The 14616-nt window shown below is 36.0% G+C and overlaps 2 protein-coding genes across 4 annotated transcripts; one reads left to right on the top strand and one right to left on the bottom strand.

Annotated features, from left to right (window-relative positions):
* The first annotated feature begins 316 nt into the window (after positions 1 to 316).
* Positions 317 to 10405, top strand: LOC129788957 (adhesive plaque matrix protein). Of its 3 annotated transcripts, none has more exons than XM_055825472.1 (10): positions 317 to 652; positions 5033 to 5193; positions 5588 to 5893; positions 6115 to 6213; positions 6549 to 6647; positions 6757 to 8736; positions 8816 to 9013; positions 9095 to 9193; positions 9803 to 10059; positions 10153 to 10405. In XM_055825472.1, exons 2-10 carry the CDS (start codon positions 5085 to 5087, stop codon positions 10237 to 10239), a joined length of 3234 nt encoding a protein of 1077 aa, XP_055681447.1. In that variant the 5' UTR covers positions 317 to 652; positions 5033 to 5084; the 3' UTR covers positions 10240 to 10405. The 3 variants fall into 3 exon arrangements, with proteins under 3 accessions (XP_055681447.1, XP_055681445.1, XP_055681446.1); XM_055825470.1 differs by lacking the exons at positions 9803 to 10059; positions 10153 to 10405 and adding exons at positions 9280 to 9373; positions 9468 to 9762; XM_055825471.1 differs by lacking the exons at positions 6115 to 6213; positions 9803 to 10059; positions 10153 to 10405 and adding exons at positions 9280 to 9373; positions 9468 to 9762.
* A 272-nt stretch (positions 10406 to 10677) lies between these two features.
* Positions 10678 to 12626, bottom strand: LOC129789139 (uncharacterized). The gene is made up of 5 exons (XM_055825795.1): positions 12183 to 12626; positions 11939 to 12088; positions 11710 to 11850; positions 10894 to 11004; positions 10678 to 10828 (listed from the first exon to the last, which is right to left on the bottom strand). The coding sequence occupies exons 1-5, from the start codon at positions 12255 to 12257 to the stop codon at positions 10787 to 10789; spliced, it is 519 nt and encodes a 172-aa protein (XP_055681770.1). The 5' UTR covers positions 12258 to 12626; the 3' UTR covers positions 10678 to 10786.
* Between the last annotated feature and the right edge of the window lie 1990 nt (positions 12627 to 14616).

The raw sequence follows: 14616 nt of genomic DNA on the forward strand, positions 1-14616 counted from the left end.
TAGGCGAAAGTTCTACCATTTTATCCTATCTAAACTGACTGATATATAAATCTAACTATCTTTCTCTCAATGTACATAAATAAATCCTTTATGTATTTGAAAAAATAATCTCCCACAGATGAATCATATTTCATGCACATCACGATTAAATCTTCCAAATTTGAACATTTCTTCTCTTGCTCTTTCTCACTCTGTGTACATATTATACATAGATTGGCTTCACGCACAAAACCCATCAACAGCAAAGCTACATGGAAAAGCTCAGCCGTTGAAAGCTCTCATGTGGAGGCAGAGCTTGCCTTATAAATTGGCGGCAAGCACCGCGATGTGCCTCATTGTTCGCTCAATCGTCGAATCGAAAACATTCTATCCTTCCTCCATCAACATCTTAACTTCTTCCATTTGCCTGTGTCTGTGTTCTTGTAAAATAAAAAAACAAATATTGTGTATTATTCTAAACATTCCATCGTCATTCATTGCGATCAATCGACAATTAAAATCAAAAATTGAAAGAAAGTTCTTTTGTGATAAAAATAAATATTGGAAGTGAAAAGTGTCTCAATTGGATTTCTCCCAAAAAAAAAAAAGGATTTCCTTCAGGATTTTGGATATTTTCTCCACACGACATTGGATTATTTTCCAAGTGTTTCAGGTGAGACCCAATTTTTCCGTATTTGCCTATATATTTTCTGTGATTCATTGACGCCTTTTCGTGTCGCGCGAGTGCACCTTGGACTCAAATGTAGCAAAAAGGAGTGGGATGGTGAAAAGTTCTTTTGCTTTTAATTTTAAATTATTTACCTCAGGGGTCCTTCATTTGCATACGAAGGAGATTTAATTAAAAGTTTTATTTCTTTTTCTTAATCTACGAAATGCAAAAATGCCCCTGTGAGGAAATATGCGCGACATTATTGGAAATCAATGCTGAGGAGACTTTATGGGTTTATTAAGAGTTTAAATAATTAAGTGAGAAAACTGGTTCGGTTTTTTTTCTTCTTTTTTAAATTTAAATATTGATTTGTTTGAATATTCTTTGGATCTTTTTTTCGCATTGAGTGTTTGCGTGGCAATTTATGCGACATTGAACCTGTTCGTGGCACTTTCTTGACGCCAAAAGAGATCTTTTCTCGATCTTACATTGTCATATATTATTGCAATTTAAAAGAAGAAGACACCCGAAAGTTGCCAGAATATTTGTTTTAACGGCCAAATGGTGATTTTTTGTCTTTCCTTGAGATGGTGGAATGTAAATGAGGATGAGTTTTTTTTGTAAATGATGGAATCGCATCATTGTCAATATTGAAGAGATTGAAGATTTTTATATTAAAGAAGAAATATCGGGGAGAAGGTGAAATAAAAATAATTAAATGAGGCTACATGCAAGGTAAAAAACTTGGGAAATGATGGCGGAAAAGTTTGTTGGGTGAAGATGTTGGTGGATTCAATGATCTCTTTTGCGATGGAGTCATAAATCTTGATTGGCCAGATGTAGGTAGAAAGCGGTGGTTCTTGCCAAAAATGGCTCGTCTGCGGTGTTCTCTTCCAGTCACCGCAAAATTGCGTCACTTTATGTGCCACACACAGCAAAATACGCGATGCCCTTCTGTTGGCACGACAATGAACAATATTCTCACCAACGATGGGGGGATTTTCTTTTGCACTAATCGTCCGTACAACAATAATAATTTTATGTAATTGAACAATTGCGAAGAAGGAAAAAAAGACTGTTACAGTGTCAAGGTTGTCATGTGCGAACGCCAGGTGAATCATATTGCGAGCATATCGCCAAGAAAAATCTCGATTTTCATATACCTGTAAAAGATTTGTATGTAAGTAAAATACTTCGCGCACACACTCATGAGGAATTTAGTCGATAGTTTATTGATAAAAAAAGAAGAAAGGTTTGTTTCGATATAAAAGAAGAAAAAAATCAATGCAGTTATACCCTTTTTTCCACATCCTCGCGGCATTCCATTGCGCCGATGTCATTATATACCAAAAAGCTTTTCCGCCAAAAAACTTTTTCCAGAATAATCGTGCAGACAATGGCACGAAAATAAACCAACTTTTCAAACTCTCGCGACGTTGCGAGGTTGAAATACATTTTGCAAAATAACGCGCTATAGGGGCTGCGATATGTATTGTTTTGTTATGCTCATAGTTCAAGCAGAAGGTTGTGAATATATCTGAAAACCGATAAATTCATTTGTTGGATATTTGGGTCACAGAGAGACGAGTTTGTTTGGGGTGGTTTTCCCATACGCGAAACCATCCCCTCGTCTTCACTATCGTAGCAAGAAGAAGAAGTCCTGTTGCTTAAATGGTGAAAGTCAATAATTTCCATGCAGAGGAAAAACGATTGAAGAAAGTGAATGAAGCAGAGAAAAACAGGGGTTAAAGCAGTCAGACAAGGGTTAAGGAAAAGCTCAAAATTTAATATTTATCAACTACTTAGATAGGACAAAGTAAGTCTGGGAAGAAATTGTAGGGCGGAAAATATGCTTTAGAATCGTCCTATAATATTTTACAAGGGATGAAAAAGATGGGAAAAGCTCTTTGAGAAAATGTCGGCAGAATTTATATACATATTAATTTAGGCTGATTAAAAGAAAACTTTTCCGGAGCTTTCGACGATATTTACATGTATTCTTCAGTTGTTCAGGAAGAAGCTTTATAATTTTTATTTACTACTATAACCAAAGATATTCAAGATTGATTTCCAGGAAAAGCTCAATTATATGCGTGTGGAACTTCCAGAAAAAATTGTTAGTTCTGCAATTTTTTAAGTCTGTATTTAGAAAAACTTTTTATTCAAAAAAGAATTTTTTTTGAATCAGAAAAGCTCTCGAAATTGCCAAATATATTTGAGAGTGAAACAGAGAAAGAGAGAAAATGCAGTTTCCCAATCATTTCCCTATAATCATTACACTAACTTTAGCCCAGTCTTCTCTAAATATTAAGAAATGAGAAAATACTTTTTAAATTTATTAGGATGCCTTTTAAAGTTTTATATTTTTCTTTAGGAGATACTTTGGTGATGGCGACGCCTGGTAAAATCTGGTGCCTCCACTGTTACAAGTGACACATCAATACAAAACGATTAAAGTTCCTTGTAAATGTAATTTCCCTAATTTCCTTCTAATATTAAGTAAATTGAGCCTGTAGATCAAGAATTTATTCGAAATTCATTCAAAATGAACAAAGCATAACATATCCTTTACCCTTTATATATCCCATGCAAAACATTCCAATGCCTTTTCAAAGCGAATAAATTGATTGATTGATTGAAAGAAAGACAGACTAGTGAGTGAAATAATCACACAGACAACATACTGAATTACATCTTAAGCTAAAAAGACGTATTTGGCATTAAGTTCCAATTAATTTGTTAACATGTCGGTGGTATTTCATTATTTTCCATTCAAAGAAAATAACATCAAGATCTTCTTCAGAAGTATTTTCCAGCGGCAATGCCTTTACTTTTCCAAATTCGCAGCATGTTCGCAAAGACTTTTTATGTAATTTACTGAAATTTCCTTTCTAGCTGTGCCTATTTGTACGGTTTAATTATGCAATTGTTGAGTCGGTTGATTTTCTTTTGAAGTTGTGCATTTTTCACACGCTATATATGCGGGGAAAGTGGTGGAAAATGTACAAACTTCGTGGCTTCACATGTATGCAATTTGGGAAATAAAAAGAAAAATTGTGGACGGCCAAAAGTACAAATTGAAGTCAAGGTTGCAATATAATTCAAGTAATTCATGTGAGATTTGTATATTTTCCTCCTGCACTGTGGAGAGTTTTGAAATAAATTCACCCAAAAGTTTAATTAATCATGACACAGTTGGAACTTTCAGTGCCTCCAACAGAAGTTTGAATTTTTTCTTCTTCCAAACTAATATGGAAAAACGTCTAGAGAAAAGCTCGCTTGACACCCACTGCAAAAGTGTCCAAAGCTTCCGGACTCTTGCTGTGAAAGCTGGGTGGTGGGAATTTGGGGCACTGTGCTGCACTTTTTAGTACCTTGACTCCATGGGAAAGTCCGCAACGCTGCTGGTGGTGTTTGTACGCGAGAATGGCAACCACAAATTACTCCCTTCCGGAATCAACAATTGTCATCACTCCTCCCAATCCCCTAGTTCGCGGGGGTGGTTGCATAGCCCTTCGTTTCCCTTTAAAAACCTCCTTAGCATGTCTCGTGCGGGGGGAGAAAAGAAACTTTAAACCGACAAGAAAGAATCCCATTTCAAGCACGCAATCCATGCTTTTCAGCTTTCCTTTTCGCCACGCGTGACTTTCTCACCATGAAAATTAACTCCTTAAGGACAAATATCTATGTGAGAGAAAAATTCTTATTGAACATATCCTCTCTGTGTCATCAGTCAGAACAACAAGACAGGTGAAAAAATTGATTTTCTATTTATCCTTCATCGCCACACGTCTTTTGGTGTGATGTGGAAAGAAAAAGTTCAATGTTCTTTTAGTAGGAAAAAAAAGAAAAAAAATCATAACTATGTAAAATCAATGGAAGAAATAGCACTGAATAAAAATTTTATGATAATGGTGAAGGGAGTTTTCATTAGAGAAGCGATTAAGAAAGAATTTAAATTCCTTAACCGAATAGATTTAAATAAAAAGGAAGATAAGACGGTCATTATTAAAGCAAACAATATCAATCAATTTTAATTATTTTCCTTCCAAAATAGGAATGAAACGAAGACTAATTCCATAATATTTCTTAATTAGTTCTGGTTGATCAAAAGCTCCGAGAGCTTCAATTTATCATAACTCTATAATCCATTTTGGTTAAAATGATTCAAAATGTGTTAAATTTGATCTCTTTAATTGGTCTGTGACTGTGAATAATTTATTTTTGCATTGACACTCACATTATGGAAACAAACATTAATCTAAATGTCCAATAAAATGTCTTTTAACGTATTTGGGCGTCAATGATTGACTTGCAAATGTTTTCCCTCCAAAGCATTGCAGTCTTCGTCGCATGGCATTGAATAATGCTAATTTCTTGCAGACGCGCGATTTCCTCGACTGAGTTGAATAAGGCGGCTCATTAGATACCAACAATGGGTGGCTTTGAGCAGAGACCATGGACACCGACAAAGCGCCGGGGGCCCATTGCTGCAGAACATTCGAGTCCTGGACCAGCCCTTGTCCAGCTTCCAACACTAATCGGTGAGATTTTTTTCAGTTAATTTATTTGGGGAGCTTTCGATGGCTGAAGAAGAACTTTCGCGGTCAAGGAAAAACTTCTGCGTGATCAGAGAGAAATAATTGGTGTTTGATCGCAAAAATTGAATGCGGAGGTGGAATTGCTTGTCGTTCTTTTGGCTTTAAATACCATGCGTAATTATAATGTTTAATTGTATGGCATGGCGCACAAATGGTATAACGACCAATTGAGGAAATATAATGCGCAGCATGATCTTGAAAAGTAATCCAACACAAACGATCCATTCTTTTCGCGGGACAGAGGCTCGCCCCGTCTGCCCACACATCTAATGATGCAGCAATCATTTTGGGATCCCCCATGTAGTTTCTCCATTCAATTTATTTCTCTTCCGCGCAGGAGTTAAAGTTCCCGACTCGAGACGCACAGCAGCACCAGCCTACAGCTTTGGCTCCCGTCACAGAGCACGCTCAGAGACATATGGGCCAGGTCCAGCGCAGTACAACATCATCGGATTGGGTTCACGTGGAAAGGATACACCACCCGCAATGTCCCTACAGAGTCGACCACGGGGCAAGAGTTCCTTCCTCACACCTGCCCCGGGAGAGTACAATGTGGACAAGGGGGAAAAGCTCATGGCAGAAGCGGCGCCAAAATATACATTCGGCCTTAAGAGTACCTCTGAAAAATTGAGCCAGACTCCAGGTAAAATTACCCACCCCCTAATCCCGTCAGCTAAAAAGAAAGAAAAGCTTTTACGATGAAAATTGTGGGGACGCTGAGAACGCGACAATCAAACACTTTTTTGATAAATTGTTCTCGCATTTTAAAACGCAAAAAAGGGACTTTATGAAGCCATGTTGGTTGACAAGTAAAAAAGGAACTTCTCTTATATATAGCAATATGTTTTACCCTTATTTTTGTAGCGCCTGGCACGTACTACCCTGAGAAAGTAGTTTTAAAAAAATCACCCAAATACAGTTTTGGCATTAAAGTTGCGCGCAATGTAGTTAACAATACGCCAGGTTGGTAAGAAAATATAATTTGTTTTCTAGGATCCTTTCTGGATCATTTTCTTCTATTTTTTTTTCTTATATATTGAATCTATTTGGGGTGACTCTTTGGTAGTTTTGAATATTTTCTTGCACATTTTCTTACATTCATTTCACTTTTATTTTTTATTCTTTATTTCTCACCCTATTTTCTTATCAATTTCTTTCGTGGTTTACTTAAATAAAAAAAAAATCCATGAAAGAAAAATTCTTGAAAGAGTCTTGGGCTTGGTTTTTTCTCCGCATGTAATTGTAAGACACACCTTCTTTCAAGAAAAAAATTGCGTCTAATGTGAATAATCTTCTAGCTCCGGGAAGTTACTGCCCAGAAAAAATCGCCACAACTCATAGCCCAAGATATAGTTTTGGCGTGAAGACAAACAATGAGAAGACGAGTGATACGCCAGGTAAAATATATTATGATTTTGCAAAAATATACAGTAGAGTCACACAGTACAGCTTTGCTGAAGAAATGAATTAAAATAAATATTATTAATTATTTCTTTTTTCTTATAGCTCCTGGAGCGTATATGCCTGAAAAAGTCCAATTAGACAGTACTCCAGCATATTCATTTGGAGTAAAGGTGAACCGTGAGAAGCCAAGTGATATCCCTGCTCCAGGAGCCTACTGTCCTGAGAAGGTTAATCTTGATCACAATCCCTCCTATTCATTTGGCGTGAAAGTTGATCAACCAATTAAGAGTGATGCTCCCGCTCCGGGAACCTACAACCCGGAAAAAGTTAATCTCGATCATACACCCGCCTACAGCTTTGGGGTAAAGGTTAATCATGCAAAACCAAGTGATACACCAGCTCCTGGAGCCTATAATCCCGAGAAAGTAAATCTCGATCACACACCGGCCTATTCCTTTGGCGTTAAAGTTGATCAACCTGTGAAAAGTGATATCCCAGCCCCGGGAACTTATTGCCCAGAGAAGGTTAATCTCGATCACACTCCTGCCTATTCATTTGGAGTAAAAGTTGATCAAAAGAACAAAGACTGTACCCCTGCTCCGGGAACTTACAATGCTGAGAAAGTAAATCTTGATCATACGCCTGCATACTCATTCGGGGTAAAAGTTGATCAACCTCTTAAGAATGATATCCCCGCACCGGGTACGTATAGTCCCGAGAAAGTGAATTTAGACTCTAATCCTTCCTATTCATTTGGTATGAGGACAGAAATGAAGAATAAGGTTTGCACACCTGCTCCTGGAGCCTATAATCCTGAAAAAGTAAACCTCGATCATACACCAGCTTACTCGTTCGGGGTTAAAATTGATCAACCTGTGAAAAGTGATATCCCAGCTCCGGGAACTTATTGCCCAGAAAAAGTAAATCTCGATCACACTCCTGCCTATTCATTTGGAGTGAAGTGTGATCAGAAGAATAAAAATAATACTCCAGCTCCGGGTGCTTATAATCCAGAGAAAGTTAATCTCGATCATACACCGGCTTATTCTTTCGGAATTAAGGTAGATCAACCCTTGAAGAGTGATATCCCAGCTCCTGGAACGTATTCACCGGAGAAGGTAAATCTCGATCATACTCCAGCATATTCATTTGGAGTTAAAGTTGATGAGAAAAATAAAAACTCCAATCCTGCTCCTGGAGCTTATAATCCCGAAAAGGTAAACCTTGATCACACACCTGCATATTCATTCGGGATTAAGGTTGATCAGCCTGTGAAGAGTGATATTCCTGCTCCAGGAACTTATTGTCCTGAAAAAGTAAATCTCGATCATACACCCGCGTTTTCCTTTGGGGGTAAATTTGAGCAGAAAATTAAGGATACAACCCCAGCTCCGGGAACTTACAATCCCGAAAAGGTCAATCTCGATCACACTCCTGCTTACTCCTTTGGCGCTAAACTCGATCAACCTGTGAAGAATGATATTCCAGCACCGGGAACTTATTCCCCTGAAAAAGTAAACCTCGATCATACACCTTCGTATACTTTTGGCGGGAAGTATGAGCAAAAAACTAAATCTTTCACCCCCGCTCCTGGAGCCTATAATCCTGAAAATGTTAATCTTGATCACACACCTGCCTACTCATTTGGAATTAAGGTTGATCAGCCTGTAAAGAGCGACATTCCCGCTCCTGGAACTTACTGCCCTGAGAAAGTTAACTTAGATCATACGCCTTCCTATTCATTTGGTGGAAAATACGAGCAAAAGATCAAAGACTGTACTCCTGCTCCTGGAACCTACAATGCTGAGAAAGTAAACCTCGATCATACGCCTGCATATTCATTTGGGATTAAAGTGGATCAACCTATTAAGAGTGATATTCCAGCTCCGGGAACTTATTGCCCAGAGAAGGTTAATCTCGATCACACACCTTCCTACACCTTTGGCGGGAAATATGAGCAGAAAATTAAGGAATGTACTCCAGCTCCTGGAGCTTATAACACGGAATCCGTTAATCTTGATCACACACCTGCCTATTCTTTCGGAATTAAAGTGACGCAAGAGAAAAGTAGCGATGCACCAGGTGAGAAAGCTTTCACTTATTTCTAGCCCTATAAAAATTTCCTTCCAAAAAATAATTAAATAAATAATTTCTCTCCTAGCTCCTGGAACTTATAATCCGGAAAAGGCAAATTTAGATCATCCCCCAGCATTCTCCTTTGGCGTTAAAGTGAATCGAGAGAAGCCAAGCGATACCCCAGCACCAGGAACGTATAAACCCGAAAAAGTTCAACTTGATCATTCTCCGGCTTATTCCTTCGGCATGAAGGTTAATCATGAGAAAACAAGCGACACACCGGGTAAGATTTAAAACAATTTTGGGATGAGGTTTAAAACATTTTCAAATCATATTATTCCTTTAAACAATTTCGCCTGTTTAGCACCAGGATGCTATATGCCTGAAAAAGTAGTGCTAGATCATACACCTGCCTATACATTTGGGCTGAAAGTGAAGCATGAAAAATTTAATGATACTCCAGGTACTTTACCGAGAGATTTATAAGAATAAATCCTCAAATTATCATTCCTTTTCTCATGCATTGAAAAAAAAATGTTGAATTTCTAGCTCCAGGAACGTACATGCCTGAGAAAGTTATTTTAGATCATACACCTGCCTACACCTTTGGGATAAAGCACAATCAAAATATGCGCCTTGTAAAGTGAGTTTGCACGTGGAATTTCTTCAATTTTTCTTGCACTTTGTTGTTGATTTTGTATTCTGTGTACTATATGTTTGTTGTTTTCTTATTGTAGCACTGGCCGAGTTATTTCATAAAAAAAATAATTAAATCCATGGTTTCATAAAATTCATAAAAAAAACAATCAAGAAAAATTCTAAAGTGCCAATTTTTAAACTCCGAATTATCTTTTTCCTTCCTCAAACTAACCATCCAGCATTGGATTAACAAATCAATATCACATTACACATAAAAAACACCAATTCAGAGGTATATCTATCTATATATTACGACATTAAGTTCTCATTGTGCCCATCACACGTGAAGCCAAGACATCATGCATCCCCCCTTAAGCTCATGCAGATCATCTTAACTAATGTGAATGAATGAATGAAAATGCCTCCCATTTAGCTCCGAATGTGTATCGAATCCCAACAATTTTGGGCAGCAGCAAAGAAGGTACAATTCGCTCTGCACCCGCTTTTACAATTACCGGCCGACACAAGACAACAATCCCGCCAACAGTCAGTGTCCCCGGGCCAGGATCTTACGATGCTAAACTCGAATTGCTCCAACGCAAACCACCAATGTACTCAATGGCAACGAGATTTAGGCTTCCCAATGATAGCCACATGAAACCCGGACCAGGAGCTCACTGCCCCGAAAAGGTAACACCCATTTCTTCCTATTTTCAAAAAATCATTAATTTTTTAATTCAAAAATTCAATTAAATAACGATAAAACAAAAATTTCTCTTGCAGATAAATCTCGGCCATGTTCCATCCTACAGTTTTGGAATCAAACATTCACCATACTTGGGAAATTTTACTGAGCTCAAAACCTGCTAGATGATCTCCTTCCATACAACAAAATCAATGGCTTCTCGAAACTAACTCAAAATAACTGAAAAGCAGTAACGAACGAAATTTACAACAAAACGACAAAACTAATGAATTTAGTAGTGAGTAAAAATGAAATGTATTAATGATAATAAACTCTGTGCCACCTGCAAAATTGTTGTAATTCAAATTTGAGAGGGAGAGTGGAAGATCCGCAAAGAGATGGAAATTAAAAATTACTCATCGAGAGGGAAAAAAGGTCATTTCCTCACCTCCTCTGTCCCCTGATTACACAATATTTCCAAAGAGATAGCCGGGAAAATTCTCACATCAAACCAATTAAATGAGCGGCAATCATCAAGATTTCATCTCTCAACGTACAATAATAAATATTATTGTTGTTACTTTTTTTACCATCAATCATTCGCGCAATATAGGAAATGAAAATTTGATAATTCTCAAAAGAATTTATTGGATATGTTCTTTTTTTTTCTTTGCTTTAGTCATGGAAAAATCACATTAATTCCAAAAAAAAATCGGGATTATTTCCTGAAATTTATTTTGTAATTTCCGTCTCTGCCTTTATACACGTCTTTCCCTGTTGTGGAAAAATTTAATTTTTCAGGTGATATTAGAAGGAAAATTACTTCTTTTAAAACTTACATTTTCATGCTCAATCCTTGCTTCAATTTGAATGAGTCCCCTTGCAAGGGCCAGGTAGCGTTTGTATTTGGAAATATCAGCTTTCGTGGAGGAATCTTGACAATTTTTGCTCTGAAAATTTGAAAAGAAATTCAAAACAGGTAAGATAAATTGATAAATCACATTTTATGCTTGTAATTCTAGCGCTAAACGTAAAACTCAGATAAACTTTACAGACAAGAGATATGCTTAGAAATTTTTGAAACTTTTCCAAAATATGACTTTCCCGACTTTACAGAAAAGTCAATTTTCAACCAAATTCCTTGTGGAAGAAATTCTAAAACTAATCCATTTGATTTATATACATAAAATTAATTTTGCTTTATGCTATTTTTATGCATTCAAAATTAACATAAAAATAACTTTCCGAGGGTATTAGAAACGGAAAAATAAGTGTTAACATTGATTTAAAAATCAAACGAGTTCAGAGTTCTATTATTACAATAATTCTTAAAATATCGCACAAAAAATCTAAAATTCTTCCATTAATCTAAATTCTATTCGACTTTTATGAAAATAAAAGCTTTGTTGACCATTTTTGAGTAATTAAAATAAATTCTGGATAATATGACTTAATAAAATTTATACAGACAAATCTTATTCTGGTCTTATTTTTAAAAAAATCTAAAAATATTTTATTTAAATTAGGATTTTAATTTTACGTAAAAGCTCTTTTCTTTCCTAATGAATAGTTTGGAGTCTCAATTTCAAATTTTAGCAACGAATTGCAGGATATGAAATTTCAAAAAGACTCTCAAATAAAATTCAATAACTTACAGCTGCAACCGGGCATTTATCAGGTAGTCCAAAGAGCCTCAGGTAGTGTTTAGCTTCCTCCGAAGCTTGCGACATTGTATCACATAAATCAGCTTCAATCCTGTGAACCACCATTCCATTCTTGCTAATTGTCGCCCTCATCTGCAAATTAGAAGAAAAACATCTCAATTAAATTCCTCAGAATTCTTTAAAACAATTCTTTAAAAAAAAACAGAATAAAGAACTTTACATAAGCTTTCTGAAAGCCAGTTGTCTCAATGCATCCATTTGCAATAAGTTCGCAATCCTTTGTCAACTCAACATTGTACTTTTTCGCGACTTTAATCACCGACGATTGATCACAATTCTCCAAGTAGTGCAGTTTTGTCTTGTAGCCATTCTAACGATGTGATTGATGTGATGTGAAAAATAATGTTGATTAGCATAAAATAATCGTTGTCATTCCGTGTCTGTGTATGCAAAATTCAACTTACGCACGCCTCAATCTTCCGCAAATTCAGCAGAAAAGCAAAGGTCACGAGGAAATAAAATAGCGCACTTCGAGTCATTTTTCACACACGTCCAAGAGATCCTCTTTCCACTGAACAACTAAAATTTTTCACGGGGAAATTTTCACTCTTAAAAGAGGTAGGTACTGTACACAACTCTCTGTGGTTTGGGATGGAAAAGAGTAATGGTGGGTCGTTTTGCAGTTTTACGGAAACTAATTAAACTCCCACACCGGGATTATATTAATAGATTGTCGTGATTTGAGTGCCGTAAACAAGATGTCCTACCACTGATACCAACTAATCTACATTTTTCGTCACAAAATCCATTAATCCAGAACTTTTTGGCGATGTAGAAGAGCACACTTCCCTACACGTGTGGCAAATAAATTGAGCGGTGGAGTACTGATCCACGGAACAATTTAAAATCACTTTTATATCCCCCACCCAGGTTGGTGGAGGCACCACAAACTCCTCATAGAGGTACAGCGAATATAATTTAATTGATATGCAGAGAATCGTCAGTTTGTTCAGGCACACCAGGGCAAGTTTTGCCGGGAATTTTTCCATTCCGCAATTTGTCTCTAATTGCACGTGATTTCTCATGAAAATATATACCTCTTTTTTCACACTTCTTGACTTAAATTCAATGAAATTTCCTTTTAGAATATTTAAAAAAAAAATGACGTTCGTTACGTGACAAAGAGCTTTGATGGAACAAATTTGGAATTTTCATTCAATTTTTGGCTCAATGCTTTAGGAATTGTGAGAAAAATCATTGTTTGCATAAAAATTCTTTGATTTTCAATTTCAGTTGAGTTTTCCTGAGGCTGTCGGTACTGGGAAAATTTTTTAAACCAATATTTAGGGCAGAATCGCCCCTAATAAACAGAGAACTATCGGTTCCAGATTGCCAGAAAAATCTTAAACTTAACAGGAAACCGAAGAAAGTTACAAAAGTTCCACACTAATAAAAAAAAACAGAAAAATTGAGGGAAATCCTACCACAAAATTGGGAAAAATTAATAATCATGCAGGTGAGATAAAATCCGATAAAATTAATTAACATACGGTGAGTGCGCCAATTTAAACACCTCTACGTGATTTTCACGTTAACTAAAATGTTTCCTGCAAAAAAATTCTGACTATCAGCTCTTCGCGGAAAGAGACAAAACAACTGAAAAATATTTTCTAAATATTTTTCCATTAGTAAGACTTTTTCATTTGAATTTGTGAGAAAGAAAGAAAGGAGAAAAAAATATAACAGAGAGAACAATAAAACATGCCTAATATGTGGTAAGATATACAACTGCAAATTAAATGCAATAAACTTCAATGGAAAAAAAGCAACGAGCACTGTGAATTAGAAGTTTCTAAATAACATAACATATTAATTATCGAAATATCTTCAATCTCTATAGTACGTGGGAGATAAGGTAGTTTTATGATTTTTGCAGTATTTTTTTTTTTGATTTTTTGCAGTTTTATGAAAGGTGTGAAAATAACAGAAGTTTAGAATTTAAACGCCTGGATTTTATAGAAAACCTTTTTATTTTAGATTCTTTTAAATTATTAATTTTATTTACTAAAATTCAAATTCTTTCATCAATTACAAAAAGCGTTATCGGGGTGGATTCGATCAAAATCTTTAATTTTTTTATAATTTAAAATTTTTAAGATTTTGGCATTTTATAAAAAAAAACTAAAGAATTTATTTTTCCAGAAAACAATACAAAAGATCTTAAAGGAGCCGTGAAAAGTAATTATCATTAAATTAAAGAAATAAAGAAACGGTCAAAATCATAAAAAAATTTTCATAGAATACCAAAACTGTTAAAACTGACGAGTTATAAAATAGAAAAGGTTTTTAACAGAATCGTTCCTTGAATCTATTAAATCTTTATCTATAATATTTTAAGCTCTACATAAAATATTCTTATTCCACCTTATCCAGTACACAATCCCGCTTGTATAACAGTGTGTCTCAGCTCAGTTAAAGGTTTGAAAAATCCGCTTATTGTGATTAAATATTTTCATGTGGCGTTCTGTTGGCTTTCAATCGGAAGGGCATGATTATTTTCCCAGTGAACTTGAAGGAAAATTCGCATGATGTGTACCACCCCGCACATTGCGTGCGAACGTCACTATAAATCACTCTTCCAGCTATGCTGAGGACCCCCCCTAAACATAGAGGCACTCACACTCCTTTGCGGTGACCACGAATCTCCTTCAACACACCAAAACTTTTAAATAGCGTGAAATTCAGCATTTTGCGTGTGTTTATATATTTTTCCCATTATACACTTTACATTCTCTTGTGTTAATATTCGCGATATTGTGTGTTGAAACTTGCGGCGAATGGAAATGTGGAAAAAAAAGACTTCTTTTACCCCAACACTCCAAAATCGAAATGTGAGAC

The sequence above is a fragment of the Lutzomyia longipalpis genome, chromosome 2, assembly GCF_024334085.1.
Source record: "Lutzomyia longipalpis isolate SR_M1_2022 chromosome 2, ASM2433408v1".
Taxonomy (NCBI): domain Eukaryota; kingdom Metazoa; phylum Arthropoda; class Insecta; order Diptera; family Psychodidae; genus Lutzomyia; species Lutzomyia longipalpis.

What these genes read in the sequence shown, in the direction of transcription:
- LOC129788957 (XM_055825472.1), top strand. Translation starts at nt 5,085, where the DNA reads ATGGGTGGCTTTGAGCAGAGACCATGGACACCGACAAAGCGCCGGGGG. An exon ending in AAAATTGAGCCAGACTCCAG is followed by an intron (nt 5,894 to 6,114) that starts GTAAAATTACCC and finishes TTATTTTTGTAG; the next exon opens with CGCCTGGCACGTACTACCCT. An exon ending in GAAGACGAGTGATACGCCAG is followed by an intron (nt 6,648 to 6,756) that starts GTAAAATATATT and finishes TTTTTCTTATAG; the next exon opens with CTCCTGGAGCGTATATGCCT.
- LOC129789139 (XM_055825795.1), bottom strand. Translation starts at nt 12,257, where the DNA reads ATGACTCGAAGTGCGCTATTTTATTTCCTCGTGACCTTTGCTTTTCTG. An exon ending in TGCGGAAGATTGAGGCGTGC is followed by an intron (nt 12,089 to 12,182) that starts GTAAGTTGAATT and finishes TCACATCGTTAG; the next exon opens with AATGGCTACAAGACAAAACT. An exon ending in CAAGGATTGAGCATGAAAAT is followed by an intron (nt 10,829 to 10,893) that starts GTAAGTTTTAAA and finishes TTTCCACAACAG; the next exon opens with GGAAAGACGTGTATAAAGGC.